The 21,512-nt window shown below is 40.5% G+C and overlaps 1 protein-coding gene across 1 annotated transcript; it reads left to right on the top strand.

Moving 5' to 3' along the window:
* The first annotated feature begins 19,224 nt into the window (after nt 1-19,224).
* On the top strand, nt 19,225-21,189 carry LOC102706408 (protein DETOXIFICATION 49). The gene has a single exon (XM_006661394.2). The coding sequence runs from the start codon at nt 19,225-19,227 to the stop codon at nt 20,827-20,829; it is 1,605 nt and encodes a 534-aa protein (XP_006661457.2). The 3' UTR covers nt 20,830-21,189.
* The last annotated feature ends 323 nt before the right edge of the window (nt 21,190-21,512 follow it).

Here is a 21,512-nt window from a genome sequence, read left to right as displayed (position 1 = left end):
TCACCTCTGGTTGCATTGATCATGGCAGAATGGGTGTGGGATTTGGCGCGCGATGATCGATCTCCAGTCGCATTGCATCATACTCGTGAGCTCTTGCAGGCTGACAGAGTTGGTTAGCGGGAATCAGATTTGCATGATCTTTCGCTACTTGTGAGTTCTTGTTAACGGTGATCAGATTTGGTGAGCTTTAGTTAAGTGCAAAATCCAATGCTACAAACCGATTTGTTTTTTTCTCCATTCTTCTGTTTTTTTTTTCTGCTTTTGCAGAAATGCAGGCTTTCCCTACTAAAACTAAGCAATGCAGCTTAGTTGCAGCTGCGTGATCCTAGTAGATTTTCCATGCTGCTCCCAATGAAGGAAAAAAAGAGAGTGCAGTGGCGATATATATGATCCGAGTCCGGGCCCAATCAGTGGCCGTGGCACACTACCTGCACAAGAAACATACCTTATCTGCGGGCAGCAGCTGCGGCAACTCACGCTATCTTTTATCTTTTTCTTTTTTCAGCTGTAGCTTTTTCTAAAAATTGCTTTGTCAGAAACTATCTCAAACGATACATAAACGATACATAGTTTCTGAGAATCTGTAGTTACAGATTCTAAAAAATGAACTAAGAATCTATAAGAATCTAGAAGCTGGAGAAGTTGGGTTTATGAGTTTTCCAGATTCTTAAAAAGCTAGCTACCAAGCAGCTGTTTTTTAAAATTTAAAGCTCCCCAAATAGGCTCTAAGCTAGCGATCGTTTCTTCGTTTGTATACAAACATATTTTTCAGGTTTCGCGTGCATATTTTTCAAACGGTTCAATGATGTGTTTTTTATAGAAATTTTCTATGAAGAAATCACTTTAAAATGAAATGAATTTATTCTAAATAAGATCATTTTTGCCACTCTTCTTTTTTTAAATATATATATTTAAGTAATCATTCTTTTATAGTTTATAAAAACAAGTAACAAATGTACTGATAGAGTGGGGACAATTATATCGAGATTTGATAAAACGAAGGTCATTTTAGTCTTTTGCTTTTGTATTGGTACACGTAGGAAGACTGGAAATAAGGTTATTTTAGAACAGGTGAATTAATATTTAATTATTTATACAGTAATTATATTTCTCATTTTGCATGTTGGAGAAAAATCTTCATCACTATAAGAAACGAACGGAGACAAGTAGTTATCCATCACTATTCTTCACTATAAGCGATTACATATTTATCCAGATTCTTCTGCATAATCCTTTATTATTTACGCGGAGGTACCAAAACCGCCACCCGCAAAGCACAATTATTATGTTTTTTTTTTTTGACGATAATCATGGTCTTCATGGCGGTGAGGGCGGCAGCTTTGCAAAACTACTACTGCTTCCTAAAGAAAAGGGAACTCTTGTCATATGAGAGGAAATCGATGTGTTTTGCAGCACTAATCTTTTTATTTTTTACTTATGTTCATGTTTATAAATCAAAATTTAACTTTTCAACCTTAAATTTAGAATATATTTAAAGGTTTTCTATCGTAACTTTTTTAGTCTTGATTTTTATTACTAAACGTATGTATAGAAATTTTTATTTATAATTTTTTTATTTATGAACATAGTGTTTATTTTTTTAAAAAAGCCAATCAATCACTTGTTTTGTCCGGGCTGGAGCTCCCCATGGCCGCCCAGAATATCTGTCGATCAGCACGAGAGAGAGAGAGAGAGGAATGGAAGGGCAAATGTGTGTGGGTAGGGCACGGAAAGAGAGGGGATTTGGGGCCCCAGAGTGAGCTGGCGAAATGTGGGCAGGGCAATGATGAGGTCGTCGAAGTGGACTTTTGGAAGCTTCACGTACATGATAGTGTACCTCTTGCGATCGATCTCGATCTGGCATCTAATTTCTCTGACCTAACAGTAGTAAAAAAAATTTGCTCGGGTTAAAAAAAACAGTACCTCGAGGTATTTTTCACCGTTGGATTAGCTGAGTAGGACGTGTACTGTTAGATCTAACGATCAGAAAAGATTTAGTACCGATACCTCGAGATATTTTTTTTTACTTTTTATTAGAGTGAAGAAAATTTTAAAAAAAATGTTCTGGTAAAGAGCTACAGATAATGCAATTAATACTCCTGCTACAGGATCTTCTTTAACTTTTTATGCATATCACACAATAAACACTTCAATGTTGTGAGCTTTTTGCGACGTCAGCGAAAAATCTCAGGGCTATCTTACGTACTAGTATCATCACTTTTTCTTATGCTTATAAATCAAAATTTAAAATTTTAATAATAAATTAAAGAACTGATTTTTAAGATTTTTTATCGAATTTTATTTTTTAACATTTATTTTTATATTGCTAAGAACATATATGTAAAGATCCTTGTCAGTCATCAAGTTGCATGATTCATAGCTTATATATCTAGTCTCCATTGATACTCTGCATGCTGCTAGCTAAGCTAACACACCAAGTTTACCATGTGACAAATAAAAGTAACATTGCCAATATATGTGTGTGTATATATATATATATATATATATATATATATATATATATATATATATATATATATATATATATATATATATCCATGTCATCAGGGCACGTTTGGGATCACGGTCTAACCCCAGCCTCGTCGCCATAAACACACATGGCGTAGTTGCACAATTCCGGTACTTGTTTATTGCATAGATGAGTGAGCAACGCTAAGCTGATGACCGGAGGAACCCTAGCTAAACAGCTCTGCTGATATGCTCTGCTCCTGCTCCCACATGACCAACCAAAATGATCAGAGCTGGTACTACTGTACTAGCTAGCTAAGGGCCCAAATTAACTCTCTCGTCTTTTTCTTGTGTTTATAAATCAAAATTTAAATTTTTAATCTTAAATTTGAAGTTGATTTTAAGTTTTTTCATCTTAGTTTTTTTCATCTTCATATATATAAAAGTTTTATTTATAAATTAGTTTTCGTTTGCAAATACGTTGTTTCACTTGTACTGTTTCAAAGCGGCACCTAAAAGTCTCCAAACCTGTCGTGCAAGCACATGCATATGCTTATAACACAGTACACAAACCAGCTCCCGTACCAACTACTGATAAAACTCTACCGGTTCATGCTGATCGCCACGTTCGGTTGCAGGCTAGTTAACCAGCAGGAAAAATATAGTGATGTATTGATATATGAATAATTAATTATTAGTTATAAGTAATTAAATTGAAAAATAGGTTAATATGATATTTTAAAGCTATCTTTTATATAAAATTTTCGTAAAAAACACAGCGTTTAACCGTTTAAAAAGCGTAAAAATCTCGGTTAGATAGGGGGGAGAAAGAATGGGCCATAGACCATAGTATATCCATACAAGTCAGGCTTGCATGCATGCAGCTCCTAATCTGCAGGTTCGTGTACATGAATACATATATACTACTAGCAGCTACTACCTCCGTTTCATAATATAAGATGTTTGATTTTTTTATTACAATATTTGATTATTCATCTTATTTAAAAATTTAGTATAAATATAAAAAATATCAGACCGTGCTTAAAATTCTTTTGATAATAAAGTAAGTCACAAGCAAAATGAATAATATTTGCATTTTTGAATAATACGATGTCAAACGTTATAAGAAAAAAAATTAAACATTTTACGTTACTAAGCGGAGAGAGTATAGATGCAGTCCTTTCTTGATCAGTGATCACTCTGCCTACTTTTTCATTCGCTCATTCGCTGATCTCTAGCCAATTATTGAGCAAGCAGAGTTTAGTTAGGAGCAGTTGGAGCAGCATAGCTGGTGGCTTTCGCCCCTATTTTTTCTCTTCTGCTTATACTTATAAGACAAAATTTAAACTTGTAACCTTAAATTTAGAGTTGATTTTAAGATTTTTTATCGTGCATATTTTAGTTTTGTCTTTTTAGATTTGCTAAGAATATATATATAAAAGTTTATTTATAAATTATTTTTTGTTTGTAAATATATCATGTGGCTTTTTTCATGAAAAAAACTAAACAATCACTCGTTTATCGTCGTCGTTGGAACGGGCCACCGGCTAGCTGCTGGCATGGCCAGGCTCAAGAAGAGGACAGAGATGAGCATGGAGCATGGAAGACGGATGCCAATGGAGATTATCATCGGCGAGTACAACGTTTATGATCAGGTGGGGTGTCTCGGCGGCGATCGCCGGCCAATGACACAGCTGGAACTTGTCGCCGCCGCCAATGGCAGTTCGTGCTAGCTAGCTGGAGCCGTCCGTCCGGCCGCTAGCTCCCGATCACGAGAGGAGCAGGCCACATGACGCCTCGCTAATAATTGGAGCAACATGGTACTAGCTCGAGTAGCTATGTTGTTTTAGAGCAAGTTCAATAGGATAGTAAACTACCAGCTTCAATTTATCGATAGTCAATCTAATAGCGTATAATAATTATCTACAAAAATATATACTATCTTGTCCTACCTGTCATACACATATTGTGTCTTGGAGTTCGTGCTACAGCTGGCTACAAATCTGTAGTTCACTGCACTTCTCTCTCATATCTTATCTTCTTAAAATATATTTAGAATATATGGTATCTGCTCTTAGCATAAAGACCTGCAGTGGTAACACGGCATGGAGTAGCACTGTAGCAGCACCACACAGAACTCTTAAAAAGCCCCCTACAATGCTATCTATCGAACTAGAAATGAATCTGAACCGTTAATTATAGAAGTAGTTTATATCTACTTCTATAACCATCTCACCGATGATAGTAGAAACGTGCAGGGCTGTAATTGCGCAATAAAACAAAAACCGCTTTAAGTGTGGTTTACTTGGAAACCTAGCATTGCCGCTGCCGCCGCCGCGTCCTACCGCACCAAGACGCAAAAACATTAGATGCCATTATTTGACATATCTGTAAAAAAAATAGTGTGCGGTATACGTGTTTTTAGCAATCTAAAAATAAAGTTGAAGAATAAATTATGACAAAAACTCTCAAATCAATTTTAAATTAAAAATTTAGAATATAAGTATAAATATAAGTGAAAAGATCGTGGTTATTGGCTTGCTGTTGCCTCAGTATGTGTATACGTACTTTAAGAATCAGGATGAAGTCCGATCACTCCGATGGAATTTTTTGATTGTTGGTTGAATATGACCTTTCCCACGCTCATGTATACATATACATAGTATACAAGTTACATGCCTACAACGTTACCCTAATTAATGAGGTAGTACCATACTAATATGCCAATATATGAACTGACAATTCAGATTGATTGGTCTACCCGTAGAGAGTACCATATCGTTTTTTTAAAAAATATTGGGGCAAATACAAATTTGCAACTGATTTACATAGGTAATGTAATAATATGACTAGAAAATTGCAAAAGTATTGTTAGAATTATTATTCAAGTGATATCCTTGCAAAATAGAAAAACAAATGCAAATTTACAAATATCCCTTTATCCTAAAAAAAACAAGAAGTTAACCAGGGAATTGAAGCAATTTATAACAGAAATTAAATCTACCTTATATATTCATGGTTAATTAGAGAAAAACTGAGGGCCTCACGGTTAACCCGTCACAAGTGAGTCGTTGCCGAGCCCAACATAATGTGAAGCACCTCCGACATTTAATCGGAGGTGGGGCTACTAGCACTCTCACGCTTCGAAAAAAGCCTATGTTTAGTTGGATACACATGATGGTTCGTTTAGGGGTCACTTAATTTTTTACCACCGCTGCAGTATTATGTTTGCATATTTGCCACTCGAAGTGTCTACGGTGAATGAGAAGTTAAATATCCCTTCGTTTACGGGTACGTTTGGGATATATACTGAACCTGGAGATCGTCCGTTCGTTCGTTCGATCACCGTTGTTCCTGTGTCCTGCACAATGTGCTGTGGATTGCTCAGTTGCTCACTGCTCAGCATCTTTGTCAGATCAGTACGTGGTGGATCAATCGATCGATCGATCGACGCTGCCAGTTTGGAGATGTGTGGGGGATCGATCGATCAATCAATCGGAAGGACACAGATACGAGGAAGTTCCTTTTGCTCTGTCCCTGCATGTGTCTGATGTTCTTAGCTTGAGCTTCAGTTGTTCAGCCATCTTTATGGACAGCCGTTCTTTCTTCATCAGGACAGTTGGAACAGCAGTGCCCTCTATCTTTATGGTTTGCTCTGTCCTCCAAAAGTTGGTTCCACAACACACCTGTTTCACCCCCTCAGCATCCAATTCCTAGGACTAGGGCTGTGTTCGTTTGTGTTGGGGTAAGTTAACTTACCCCGACACGGAAAACGTAGTAATAGATTAGTATACGATTAATTAATTATTAATTATTTAAAAAATATAAAATAGATTAATATGATTTTTTAAAACAACTTTTATATAAAATTTTTTTGCAAAAGATACAACATTTAGCAGTTTGGGAAGTATACGTGCGGGAAACGAGGAGGTAAGTTATCTTAGCTGAGGGGAACGGACGAGGCCTAGGAGTATATGTAGCCACTAATATAAAGCAAAAACACCTTTGCATGCGAATGTTTTCGGATGAAAATTATCAGATAAAAAGTTTTTGTGAAAATTTCGAGGCTATGGTTGAAAGTTTTTATGAACTTTAGTTCAAAGCTGTATAATTCTGAATTGAAAATTCCGTGTGGAAGTGCTGCTAATAAAGGTAAAAGAAGCCTGCACTCGTGGACAGCTGGGCTGGGCCACGATGAGGTGGGCAGTTCTGCGATTGCGTGGGCTTTCTCCGTCGCCAGTTCATGGGCCTTGTGGGCCGCAAAGTGCACCCAACAACGTACTGGGCTGCTTCCATTCTGCATCGAAGCAGTACATTTCGTTTGCTGTACAAAACTTGTACTACTACTGCTGCTGCTGCTCTTCAGCAGCTGAACTGAACAGTTGCAGCTCTGGTGCTGTGAACACTGTACACAAACAGCGTCGTCGACTTGTCTGAATTCCGATCAGGATTGGCAAGCGAAATCCACAGCCAAAAACAGTCCATTTTTGAGCAGGTACGCCTGCCTGCCTGCCTACCTACCAGTGCCGGCCGTTTGTGGCCGACGACGGCTCAAAGTTCAGTCCAGGATGATTGTTCTGTTCGCTCCTGCTTCAGCAAATGCGACATGCAACAAACAAACCAGTATAGGCGTCAGGTCAGCTCAGCTCAGATCTGAACGGCCCTGGCCTGACTGGCAACGGTGGTACTTTTACTGTTCCTCACTGTTCGACCAGCTTGTCGACACACATTTTCTTTTCTGGTACAACCAGTACTTTGTTGTTGTAGTTTTAATCAGAATCTGTAGCCTTGGCCCGGATAAAACCGCTCATTCTTGTGGCTTTTCGGGGCTCTGGGAGACATGAGTTATTGATGATGGGGCCTGCCTGATGATCATGGCCGCATCTTGGAAGGTTTCTCCCTTCAGTGACCTTGTATTCCAAACTCTGCATGTGCCTCAGGGAAAAGTAGCCCTTCTAGACTCGTTCAGAAACATAAGTTTACATATATATACTCCTCCACAGTATGACACACGCATTTTCTTTCTCCCTTCACATCTTATCACATAATTTGGTCACTGGTCATATATACTCTCTGTCCTTTTGTAATCCATTAACTATGCTACAGTGTAGCATAGAAGTATAGAACATGCCAGATCAAACTACTGGCCAAAGCCAGGTCCCTGCAAAATATGCGGTGAACAAGAAGTGCAGGACATGAAAAGCAGATTAAAAGTTTCCTTTCTGTACCTCCATTCTTGCTCCAATCATCCAGTTCAAGATTAGTAGTGCGCTGTGTTCCCCAAAGAAACACACACTGTCGTTCATCTGAAAATCCATACCGAGCTAGTACGAGTAGTACATGTGTTGTTTGAGATAGCTAAATTGAATGATAGTCTGATTTTTAATACCTGTTTGAGGATATATATATATATATTTTATATATATATATATATATATATATATATTGAATGATCTAATTAAAGTGAAGTTAAAATTCTATCTAGAAAAGTAGATTAGATGAAAAACTTTTACATATTTTTTTTTGCACGAAACATATCGTGTAGAAGCTTGGGAATTATTACCACGAAAATAAAAAATTTCTGATTGGATTCGAGCAAGGCCTTGGTGAAGTGTGCTGTTCTGCCCATATGGGGCACAGTAACCCTATGGAATTCAGTGGTTATACCGAACTAGTAGGATTTTGATCTCACATTGTGCAGGTTAGGTGCAAACACTACTAATACATGGTCAAAACGCAAACCTTTATTGATTTCTTTTCATATATATATATATATATATATATATATATATATATATATATATATATATATATATATATATATATATATATATATATATATATATATATATATAAACTTCGCCAACCCTGAAAACTTTTGGTGCCTAGCTTGCATGTGCCGAATGATGGATGCAAATTGCCTGTCATGCATGAAATGATTTCTGATGTAAACCTGCCCCTCATACAACTTCGAACAATCCAACAGAGCAACTGTTCATCTTCATCTCCTCCATGAACGCACAGTGCTCGTAAGCGGATCGCCGACGTGGCGCCGCCGCATTGGCCTGGAGGGGCTGCCCTATCATTATCCTGAGTAAAATGGACTTGGAGAGCAGCTCGTTTCAGACCTGGACAGGAGCCCTTTTGAGTGCATTATGTGAGATATTTGTTGAGTACAAGGCAGTGCAAGCTGAAGAAGAAGAAGAATCAGGAGAGGATGATGCAGTTGCAGCTTAGCCTGCCCAATTAGATGGCTCTGGAAATGGGACAGTAAATTTGACAAAAACATGTTCTTGCGTCCTGGAATGGTTTGCCGATTTGCTGTAGTTCCAACCTTTTTTTCTCGATCGAGAAAGTCTCTACTGGCCGTTTATTAGGTTATAAAAAGGCACCAATGATCAGACCACTCTGGGAAGTAATTAAAGCGACTCATCATCAGAGACAACAATTAGCAGGTATAGCAACGTCAGAACAAGTGTTCATGACACCGGATTTTCAATAGCACTGTGCCTCAAGAACTGCAGCATGGTAGAACCTTACGTCGAATCTCATACGCAAGTGTTGTTTTAAAATTAAGGTGAGTTGAAAATTAACAAACCTGTTCTTGCGTCCTGAAATGGGACAGTAAAACCGGATTTTCAATGCAACTGTGCCTCAAGAACTGCAGCATGATACTTACAGCTATATATATTCTAGAGCAGTTAATGCCACGGGTACAAAGCATGTCGAATTTACACAGATTTTTTAAAGAACATGTGCATGGACAAGATCACAAGAAACAGAGCTTTATACCTAAGTATATGAAAGCAGGGTCATAATTTTTGTGGTATCCAATCATACGTAAGAGTTACATATATACGGCCTCAAGAGATCGGTAGGATCTTACGTAGAATCTCGTGCGCAAGTATTATTTTAAAATTAAGGTGGACTGAAAATTATGTGAATAAATACACTTAAATTTTAAAACGTCAATTAATTGAACATATCGAAATCAACATTGCAGGTTTCAACTTTTACAATGTTATAAATCTTGTTTAAATAAAACAAACACATATTATAAAACCTTAGGTCCCTGATCCTACAATACAATTCTTCCATTCAATATTGCCGAGCGAGAAATCTTCTCTACCTGATCCTGTCAACCTTAGCTAGGGTAACCACTACATTATCAATTTTACTTAAGAATCATTAAAATAAGTACAACACCAGCCTGCAAGCTAACTACGAAAGCAATATAGACTTATAGCTAGCAATTGGCTTTATTATTAATCTTGATTTCTTACGTAAACCGTCCAGTACATAAGATAAAATTTACGCATATTTTATTTTATTTTATTTTTATCGTAACCGAACTATAACTACAGCTACCGATAACCAACACCAGTGGGTAGCCGTAGCGGTGTATTGCGCGTACTGCAGATGAAAGGCAACGCAACAGTAGGGTTGGTTAAGGCCAGTGTGACCACACGTTCTTCATGGCACGCATGCATCGATCGATCGGCCGGAAAGGCAGCATGGCATGCAGGCTCGGCGACGACATGAAAAACCCCCCGCACAAAAACGTGCGGTTTAATTCTTGCTGCCACGACCGATGGATGGCGCGGCCGTTCAGCAGCCGCTAGAAACACACGCAGAGAGGGGGGTGGGTGATTATTCGTAAACGAAAAATAATTTATAAGTAAAACTTTTATAAAGGTATACTTAGCGACGTAAAAATCAAGACTAAAAAATGAAAAGGTGAAAAGAAATTAAAATTAACTTTGACTTTAAATTTTCGCTTATAAACATGAAACAGAAGCGATCGTTGCGTGCGTATGGATCAGATCATGGATAAGTGCATGTGTGTGGTGGCGTTTCTTTAGAAATAGTACGATCGCTGTTACGCAGCAGCAGCAAGTTGGCATTTGCACCAATGGCCTATGCTCCACTTTAGTTGACGAAGAATCTATTTATATTGTTTTCATATTTTTATTGTCTTTTTCATTAAGAGCATTTTTAACATCCTTTTAAAATATCTTAATGTATTGTATTTTTTAGTATAAAAATGTATAACCTAGAGCTACGATATATCTCGAGGTAATAAAATTTTGCGTTAAATTTTTTGGTATGTTAAGAAACTTTCGAAGGATTTTTTTAAAAAAAACCCTTGCATTAAAATTGCATATATTTTTTATCCTCGATTTAATGCATAGGGCCATCCAACGGAAAAATTTCTTGGCTACGCCGCTGATTTGCACGGCATGTGTCGAGCGGGCATTGGACTTGTGGCGGCTAAAAGCCAAACGTCGTAGCATTGCATCCATTCGACGCATGACGGGATTCCATCCAAGGAAGCTGCTAGGCACGGTGAGCATGGAGTTTGTTCTTCCGCTTACTACTGTAGCAAGAGAAGAACGGGTGGCCTCAGATGTTGGCGTCGCGGTGGTTGCGCATGGACAAGCTAGGACCACCACTGCACTGCACTGCAACACGACGCTGTCGCTCGCCGCTGGGCGGAGCGGAGCTATAATTTAACACCGTCATCTCCATTATCATTGAATTATTTTATAAATACATATTAGAAATTACCAATTTATAATAGAGATGACCAAAAATCATTGGTGCCACCACACCGGCCATGTATGCTATGAATTGAACCAGCTCTCTCCATGCCTCTCTATCTATCCATCGGGGTAATTGTTTAACTTTTTCATATCTGCAAACAAAAACTAATTTATAAATAAAATTTTATATATGTATTCTAAATAATTTAAAAGTCAAGAAAAATAAAAAAAACCTTAAAATTAACTTTAAATTTAAGGTTGAAAATTAAAATTTTGACATATAAACATAAGTTGAATAGCGTGAAAAGATACGGTTGGTCGTCGTCGTCTTCTTCTTGCATTGTAATGTGTCTCGCTTCAAGTGGGCTGCTGCGGCTGGACACGAAAATAGGATCGATCGATCCCTGGTCACTCCTTTCTAGGATTTGTGTGTGTGTGTTTGCGCACGTTACACATCCCCTCCAACCAATCTATTCCTCCCCATGCCGTGTGTGGTGGAATTGGTGGATAAAGTCTAAAATCTGTTAGGGCATAACATTAAAGTTATGACCCAACACCTATAGCATTTCAGTCACATGGTTTATGTTGCTCTTACCATATACTAGGTGGTAAGACACCACCTATGGTTATTTAAATTATATTAAAAGAAGGTGTTGTAGTATAACATGGAATGCAACAATTTTACATTTATTTGAGTAATAATTTCATATTACCATAAAATACAAAAAACATGTTGAATTTTCAATTAAATTTTTAATCCAATTTATAACTTAAAACGACTTATCCTTAAATATAAGGAACTCTGGAGATGAAGGTAGACAAGCACGTGTATTCGTCCCCAAAGTCCATTACATTTTAGAGCAGAGTGAGTATTCCGTTTGTAACCAAAGTCTAATTTGAAAATTCAAATTATATACACTTTAGGAAATTTTTCTTACTTTTCTTTTCCAAACTAGGATGACTATGAGAAAACATATTAAATACTAAAAATCATATCTATGATTAAAATATGCGTTCAAATTTGTATAATTTAAATTTGTCATAGAATATCAATATTCATACTATACTCACTTATTTAATTATGTCAAATTCAGATATTTGAAACTCGGAACATATTTTAATGTTATTTCTTATATGAAAATATGTAATTGTAGAACCATCTATTTATTTCTAAAAGTGTAAATATTTACTTGCACATTCCTTGCATTCATGCTTGAAACATAGAAAGAGTAATTATGGATTATTAATGCTCCTTTCTATGCTCCGATTGATTTAATAAGAGCTCAAAATATACAAAACAAATAAATAAAATGACCAACATTGATCTTAGCTCTTACCTCTCAGGGTGCTCTCACATGTGTTTGTATGGTAGGTTGGGTTGAGACTTTAGAGGAGTGGCGGACCCACGGCCCGATGACACTAAACGTCCACATGTTGTACAAATGATGCTTTATGAGACCGGCGATAGGGTTTGAAAATGTGACAATCACCACTCAATTATCATGGTGTCCTACTTATCGAATTAACATGAATTTTACTAGTTTTCGTTCCAATTTATTTGATTTTGTAATAGTTCTTGTCAATAATCGAGCAACGATCGACACAAACAACCACGGAACAATATTCGATGCTCAAATGCATTTACAAAGTCCAGCAAGGGTTAAAAAAACCAACGAAGACAGCTCAGTCCTCGTGGTTTTTGGTTGGTTCGCTCTAGCTCAAGTTGACAAGTCGCTTGATAAACCTGTCAATTTTCTTTTAAAAAGGTTGAATTTGAAAACTTCAGAAAGTTTTGTCCATATTCATCGGTTTTCGGCTGCGTTTGAAGGTGAGAGCTATGTAAGCTAATTAGCTGCACGAAACGATAAATATAATTAGTATATAATTAATTAAATATTTCTTATTAAAAATTGAAAAAATAGATTTATTTGATCTTCTAAAACAATTTCTATATAAAAAAGTTTCGTATAAAATACATCATTTAGTAGTTTGAAAAACATACTAACGGAATACACGCTGAAATGAACGCAGCCTTCAATAGGAGCGATATTCGATCACCAAACGGTTTTGTAAACCTTGCCCTTACCCTAGCTTATCAGACTGACGACAAACCATGCGATCTATCCAGAGTTGCAGACACTAGGCATGATCAGCAGGACACGGTGGGGGAGCGACTGCTGACCGGAGTGCCAATCGTCGCCGCCGGCTAGCCGGCCCCCCTCCATGCATGCAAATGCACGCGCGCCATGATTGAGCACCAGCTAGCTTTTCGGTCCTGATTAGGTAGGGCTACACTACACAGCGAGAGCTGAAGTGACAACACCAAGCGAGAAAAAAGAAGAATAGAATTTGCAGATCGGAAACGCACAGTGCCAGGCGCTGCGTCGCGTAGAACAAGTCAAGAAGAGATCGATCGAATCGGATTGGATCGGCAGAGACCGGCCTACTTCACTAGCCATGGCCTCACCTACGCCTAGCCAGCCAGCACGCCGGTAGATAGATCGATAGATCTGACGAGCTGAGCAAGAACTGAAGAACGGAGCAACTCGTTCTACTCTCTGAATTCTGAAATGTATATTCAGTAAACCACGTACGAACAGTGCCTGAAATTTCAGATTTTTTCGTTGAGACAGCAAGCTGAAGGGTGTGTGTGCAAGAATCAAATATTCTGTAATAACAATGTCGGGAGTAGTTACTGCGTGTGTGTGCAGATTTTATTTGGATGAGCGAGACATGCGTTGTCCTGGCCTCCAATCTCCCGGGAGCAGACAGCGGAGCTGTCTGCTTCAGTTTCTGTGGCAAATGTTTGCATACAACTATGAGTACAATAATCTTATCCAATCTCTTGGCTGCAAGGCTGTACACATCCTGACGCCCTGTGCACACATCCCTCTTGTGGCAAGTGTTCAGAAAGGGTTATTGCGAGGAATTTCAGTAATCCAAACGGGTGATCGATCAGAGTCTCACGGTTGATTGACAAAACAAGATGCGCTGACAAAACTGAAGATATATATCACTGGCCCTCTTACTGAAGTGAAACAAACTCTGTCCACACACACACGAACGATTGAGTGATACAAGAAAGTTCGTCAGGATTGTAGCAGTAGCTAGCTAGGATGTGGTCTGAAGAAAGAACAAAGGCGATGAGGATGGCAAGGATCTCCATCCCATGTGTGTCTTGATCTCAGTACCACACTGCCTGGACCTCGAGAGGAATTCATTCGTAGTACCCGTTTGGAAGCATTTGGGACATTCAATTCGCCCCCATGTTCTGTGGGTGCCAGGCTCCCTCCTCCTCATCATCATCATCACAAGCTTGCCAAGCTGCTGCAATATGGTATACATGCATATCCTTATCAGGGAAATGCTGCGTTGCTGTCCGGTTAAATCTGTCCGGTCAGGGCCGGTTAAACATGACAGATGAGACCATTTTTGATCAGATTGTGGCATTGGTGGCATCCCCAGGAGGCACATCTCATTGACAAAATGCCATCAATTCATCATGGCACCTTGCGTTTTTTCTTTCTTCTGCTTCCTCAATGGTGACTGCCACTTTTTGTTGCAATTTGTGCTGGAAAAGGGGCCTGCAATCCCCATGGAATCAACGGAGTCCCTGTTCATGTTTGCATCACTGCATCAGGGAAAAGAGGCACGAAGGATCTGCACTGACGTGGACGCTGTGGTGGCATGCTTCATACTGTGACAGCGAGAGCACCACGGTAAATTTGCAATTATACATAGTAGTTTTCTTAAGGACGATTTTACCACATTTGAGAAGTACGATTTTACTGTCCTCGAGACCTTTACAATTTTAGTATCTTAAAGATATAAAGTACAAGTACTAAAATATGGGGTTACCTCCTGGTACTTTATTAAGTATGAAAAATTTTGTCTCTCTCTAAACTCTGAAAAAAAAATACAGCTAGCACTAAAAATAACTGGTTATGTTATAAAAGGGTACCAAAATCAAAATAAGTGGTCAAAGGCTGAAGCAATAGAATATCCAAACACGACGATACCAAGGCACAATATCCGTTAGTGTAGAGCCTTTTATCATCGTTGGAATGATATCTCGAGGTACCATATTTTCTAGTGTAAAGACTTGAATCTTTAGTTATTACGTACCTCAGGTATAAAAAATATACATATAAATTTTGTACCTCAAAGTGTTTTCTCAATGATGGTAAAACTTCAGATTATGGTATCAATGACCATCAGCCGACGACTCTGCCGGCAATTTGTCCATCTGCTATATTATAGTCGCCATGCAGGTAGTCTTCTTTATTTAGAGAGCTTGACTACAAGACTCTCTCTACTGGTAGTATTCTAATATTACCATCGATATAATAATCTTGACAGTTGATTTATAGTTCTACTAGTAAGAAAATATTATACTACCGGTAGTTATTGTGGTGGTATAAATATATCTGATCTATTGGATTAGAAAAATAAATGGTCTAGGTTAGTTTATTGCTATCGCTAGTAGAGTGCAGTGAAGAACATATAGAATAAGAGTCCGACTTTACTCTATTCTACATCCATTATAACTCTCTGTACTATTTGTAATCAACTTTGTATACATATTCTACGTAAAGTCTAACAGGTTAACCTGTCAACAGCTCAATAGCTCATATCTGCTGTGTAAACGAGTGCAGTAAATTCGTTACTACCTCTATCGATTAACATGAAAACTGATTAGTCTATTGTAAATGTACTCAATCTCGAGTTTAGATGTACTCCTGCATATTTTTGCTCCAGTGGAATCCGTTCATGTACCTGTGACCTGCATATTTTTGAGTACCAAGGATTGCTCTTTACCGATGAAGAAAACATATACTACTACAAATGTGCCAACTTGCAAACTTGATTTGATTGATAAGAAATCCACGTCGCATTGTCAATGCATTTAACCAAGTCATGTTTACTGCATTGGTAGAATGATTTCGTTTGATCATCGTATCAACGCCCTATTCATCAACAGGATTCGATTAATCATCACGGTAGAACAGAATTTTAAGTCTAGCCAGCAACAAGACAAGAATTTCTTAACAAGCTAACTTACACCTAGATCACTTTCTTGAAACAGGAGTTTGACATTTGAGGTTACCACATCAATTAGATCTCCATAGCAAATTAAGTTTTTTTTATACGGTCAGTCTCCGGTGCATTATCAATCTCTCCGGTATATTCTATCAATTAATATCGTTGATGTCTAGCCTTTGAGGCAAAGTTTAGTGGTTGCAGTACTGCAGTGTCGTTCCATCTCCGGTTATGTCAAACTGAATCAATGCAAATCCAAAAACTCATTTTTTTTTTCTTCTGCAAAATGAAGCAGCTCTTGACAGTAGTACGAGGACAGGGAGGCTCTGAATTATAGTACCTGGCCCGTATCAGTTTGCAATCTTTCTTCAGGTAGGCTCACATGGCGATCTTGATGGTCATGCTCGCTCTTAAATGGCAGGTTATCTTAGCTCATACAGACCTGGAGTCCTGGCTAAACTATTTGACCAAACACTAGTATAATCACTCCTCAGTTTTTCTGTTCCCTGCAGTGCTGTTGACCACCCGTTTCTTCCTCAAACGTGCTTTGAAATTGTTCAGAGTCAAAATTAAAGCCCTAAATTCAGAGCTGTATTTGATGCAATCAGTTAAGGCTGACTAGGTAGGAACCTGACAGTTTGGTCAGTGTTGGATGGAGATCTTGCATGATCTCGCCAGTTTAGCGTATCTGAAGCACTGGCCATATTAAAGGCTTATCAGAAGTAATAATTCAGGTCAACCTTAACACTTCCATTTGAGAGTAAACACTCAGGTGTGCTCGATCGGGCTCTTCGCTGGAGGAACAGGTCAGATGCTAATGATATGCTGAGACGACCTCTGAATATTCTACATGGTCTGGTCTCTGACCTGACCTTTCAAGAATGATAAAAGCTAATATGCTGAAAAAAACATATAGTAATCAAAGTTTCTGCAAAAGCCATGCATTTTGATTCCTTGTAATTTCTCTGGCAAAACAAAACAACCAGCCATCCATCCATTATCTGAAAGGGTGGCCGAAAGATTAAGATAAAAAGGTCGTTTCGCCATCGCCACTGTAGTGGCATGGGACGATGGAAATGTAACACAAGTAGACTGGAATTAACGACGAGACCAATTGCAAGGATGAATGTGACTGCGAGATCGTCACGGTTTCATCTTCTTTTTTCCTTGAATGGATTAACGCAACTGTAAGCTGCCCAACGCCCTCGAAGGAGGAGGTGCCGAACTCCCAATTTTCAGCCAGAGCCGGGTTGAACTGTGTTCATCGGATGGTAGACTGTACAAAGGAAAGAACAATGATCAACTGCATAATATTGAGGAACTAGTAAAAGATAAATTCAGGTTGGGTGAGTACTTTTTTACCGGTTTCCTGGGAAATGTTTAAGAGGTGTATATAACTTTTTTTTAAAAGGAATTAGCACGAGATTGTGCTATTTCATTAAAAAATGGAGAAAAAAAGGTACAGCCCCTAGGGGTTAAAAGAAAAGAGTGAAAAGGCTAGGAACATTTAAAGGGTATTTGGCAACAGGTCTCTAAGTCTCTTGGCTACTGCAATGGTCCGGGTTCTTGCCTAGAGGTGTAGATAACTTTGTTGTAAAATTAGTGAGGTATATACCACCAAATATACCTATTGGTTAACACTGAAATAACTGTATGTTTCAAGTGGTTTATAGTTTTCTACACATTGAATTCAAATAACGGCCCTTGTCCACTTTCAAGCCTAAAGATAAATGGTTGGAAGATGCCCTTATGTTTTACTTTATATGACTGAAGAGCAAAAATGCGTTCAATAATCGAAGAGAGGTCAACAACAATAAGGTAAACATCATTGAAAGGATATCTAAATAGAAGTCCTAGATTGAGAGATGCCGACGCACCAAAGCTTTTGATAAGTTAAGGACTCTCCTATATGGTAAAAGACCCATCAATAGGCAAAAGATGGGTGTTAAGACCCAGCACAAAAAATATCTTAAGCTTTCCATAGTTAGAACGCTCCTCTATCGAAATGTTTGGTCGAAGACATGAGCCATGTGGTCCCCTCTTCATGTAGACGTATAGAATGAAGTAGTGGTGACAATCGAGTCATAATCCTGGTCCATAGACTTGGTACACTTAGCTCATATACCCTATGTCAAGATAATATTGTTACTATATTCTTATAAATCGTAGAATTTTATTAAGAAGACCATGCTTAATTTCCATTGATCTTTGTTTAGATCTACAATATACCAACCAACGGATAGATATATGTGAAGACCCATAGGTTTTGAAACACGATTCTCGCTAACACTTGGGACTCAAGTACTGTCATTCACTCCAGTTTTGTAACACTACGACGAACATATTTAGTAATTTGTTGATCATCCAAGTGAATGATATACCAATAGATTCTAGTTTTAACAATAGATTGGTATTTTTTTTACCAAACTACTAGAATAAATATGGTAAATTGTTTTCTAAAAACTCTCCCCCACCCGCTCCCCTCCATCCAAAAAAACACACATGTTTCTGCCCATTCACGCTCCCACATAACTACACATTTAAGCCAGTACCGTTGTCTGTATCCAGTAACCGAAAATCAGTGCCGAACTCATAACGCAGTTCTAAACCATCCAAACGGTGACAGCTAATGCTTTGCAGCATGATACAGCACGGTTTAAAGTCCTGGCGCCTCCAAACACGCCGAAATATTTTGTTTGCTTCAATCAAAACTATCCATTTTTCAAACGTTATACCAACACGAGAATCACTGAACCCGTGACGATAAACTTTTCGATTAATCGAGAACCATGCCTTTTAAAAGTTTTCCACGTATAGCTGGATCACTGCCCTGTGGGGCACACACACACAATTTCTCATAATTGGGTCCGTCTAATGTTCGAAATTTTTAATTTCAGCAATCAAATCCGGTCACTGTTGTGGATGATAATATGAAGACGTACCCACAAGTTTAAAAGCACATACATGCTCTCCCTCAGCCCCATGCATCGCGCACGTATTTAACAGAAGAAAAAAATCAAATGTTTTATCAATAATAAAAGTACTTCGAATGTCGGCACACTGACATTGGTAGCAGCCATCGGTTATATAAAGAGGAGGCACCCACCCCATCATCCCCATGAAAGCAAACCCCCGCTCTCTGCAGAGGGCCGAGCAGACGAAACGTGTAGCAATGGCGATTTGTGACAAGGAGGAGGCGGCGCAATGCCTCCACCAGCTGCTCATCGTGCCGGAGAGCTATCCCAAGCTGCATGATCGCCCGAGGCTGGCGGCCGCCGGCGCCGGCGTTCTTGGCGAGGTGGCGTCCATCTTCCGCCTCACCGGGCCAATGGTTGGCGCGGGGATACTCCTGTACCTGCGCTCCCTGGTATCCATGATCTTCCTCGGCCGCCTCGGCCAGCTCCCGCTCGCCGGCGGCTCGCTCGCGCTGGGCTTCGCCAACATCACCGGCTACTCTGTTCTGTCTGGCCTCGCCGGCGGGATGGACCCCGTCTGCGGCCAGGCGTTCGGCGCGGGGCGGACGGACCTGCTCCGGGCCGCCCTTCGGCGCACCGTCGTGCTGCTCCTGGCCGCGTCGGTCCCCATCAGCGCGCTCTGGGTGGCCATGCACCGCGTCCTCGTGGCCACCGGCCAGGACCCGGACATCGCCGCCACGGCGTACGCCTACATCCTCTGCTCCCTCCCCGACCTCGCCGTGCAGTGCTTCCTCCACCCGATCCGCATCTACCTCCGCGCGCAGTCCGTCACGCTCCCGCTCACCTACGCCGCCGCCGCCGCGCTGCTCTTCCACGTGCCCATCAACTTCGTCCTCGTAGACAGGCTTGGCCTCGGCATCCGCGGCGTCGCGCTCGGCGCGGTCTGCACCAACCTCAACTGCCTGCTCTTCCTCGCGGCGTACGTCTGCCTCTCCGGAATGTACGGTCGCGACGGCGACGGCGGCATGGCGACGGCGAAAGGGTGCGAGGAGGACGGCGGCGTCGTCAGGGAGTGGTGGAGCCTGGTCCGGCTGTCCGTGCACAGCTGCATGTCGGTCTGCCTGGAATGGTGGTGGTACGAGATCATGGTGCTCCTCTGCGGCGTGCTCGCCGACCCCAAGGCGGCGGTGGCGGCCATGGGGGTGCTGATACAGACCACGTCGCTGATATACATCTTCCCGCACTCTCTGGGCTGCGCCGTGTCCACGCGGGTCGGCCACGAGCTCGGCGCCGGGAGGCCGGACCGCGCGCGCCTCGTGGCGCGCGTCGGCCTCGGCCTCGGCGCGGCGCTCGGGCTGGTGGCGTTCGCGTTCGCGGTGTCGGTGAGGGCGGCGTGGGGGCGGATGTTCACGACGGAGGACGCCATCCTGAAGCTGGCGGCCGCGGCGCTGCCGCTGCTCGGCGCCGCCGAGCTGGGCAACTGCCCGCAGACCGCCGGCTGCGGCGTCCTGCGCGGCAGCGCGCGGCCGGAGAAGGCGGCGAGGATCAACGTCTCGGCGTTCTACGGCGCCGGCATGCCGGTGGCGCTGGCGCTGGCGTTCTGGCCCGTCGGGCTCGACTTCCGTGGCATGTGGGGCGGCATGCTCGCCGCGCAGCTCGTCTGCGCGTGGCTCATGCTGCGCGCCGTGCTCGGCACCGACTGGGCAGAGCAGACGGAGCGCGCCCGCGTGCTCACCGGCGGCCGCGACGACGGCTACGCCGTGGTCGTCGTCGTCCACGACGACACAGCAAAGCCGCATGCAGAAATGGCCAAATCAGAGGCTGACACCAACACATTGCTCATGGCGATCGATCGTGTCTAGCAACACCCAATTCTTGGATGATTGCATCCATGATTCTTTAGTTATAGGTATTTTTTTTCTTAGTTCTTTTTTTTCTTGTAATTTTACCGGACTTTTTTTTTCAGGGATTTCAAGCAATCAAAAGCTGAACATTCCCTACATTTTTTTAGCATATTTTTCCTCTTGAAATGAGGGACCGAAGAAATGATAAATTTACAGTGAAGACAGAGAGCGGCCAGTGTACAAAAGTAGCCACTATTGCCATCAGATTTTTCATGACAATGCCAAACTTTTTTTTTCTCCTGGTCTCAGATCTATTTGGCCAGAATGTGCTGGTCTCTAATAGTGGAAATTGCATTTATTTAATCTTAGGATTTCATTATTAATGCAGCATGATTTAACTATCATTATCTCTGCCATGTGCAAAAAACTTTTTTTTTCGTAAGTGGTATATTGCCTTGTCCCAGCTTATTTGGTTTATTGATGCCCCCAACCTGAATTCGCACCTTTTTTCAACATTTTCTTCTATAGGAAATCATTTCTTTTATCTTGATTATAATATTCCTTATGTGCACGGGACTATATCACTTTTTTAAAATATATTTCTTCAATGCATCATATTTAAAGCTGTATCTAGAATTAAAGTCCATAGATATTATATTTTCAATGCATTTTGTCCATTTTTGGCTCATTTAATCAGCAAC

Source organism: Oryza brachyantha, chromosome 9 (genome assembly GCF_000231095.2).
Source record: "Oryza brachyantha chromosome 9, ObraRS2, whole genome shotgun sequence".
In the NCBI taxonomy this organism is placed as follows: Eukaryota; Viridiplantae; Streptophyta; class Magnoliopsida; order Poales; family Poaceae; genus Oryza; species Oryza brachyantha.
The sequence above is the reverse complement of the archived record's forward strand: the minus strand, read 5'-3'. Positions and strand labels throughout refer to the sequence as shown.

What these genes read in the sequence shown, in the direction of transcription:
- LOC102706408 (XM_006661394.2), top strand. Translation starts at nt 19,225, where the DNA reads ATGGCGATTTGTGACAAGGAGGAGGCGGCGCAATGCCTCCACCAGCTG.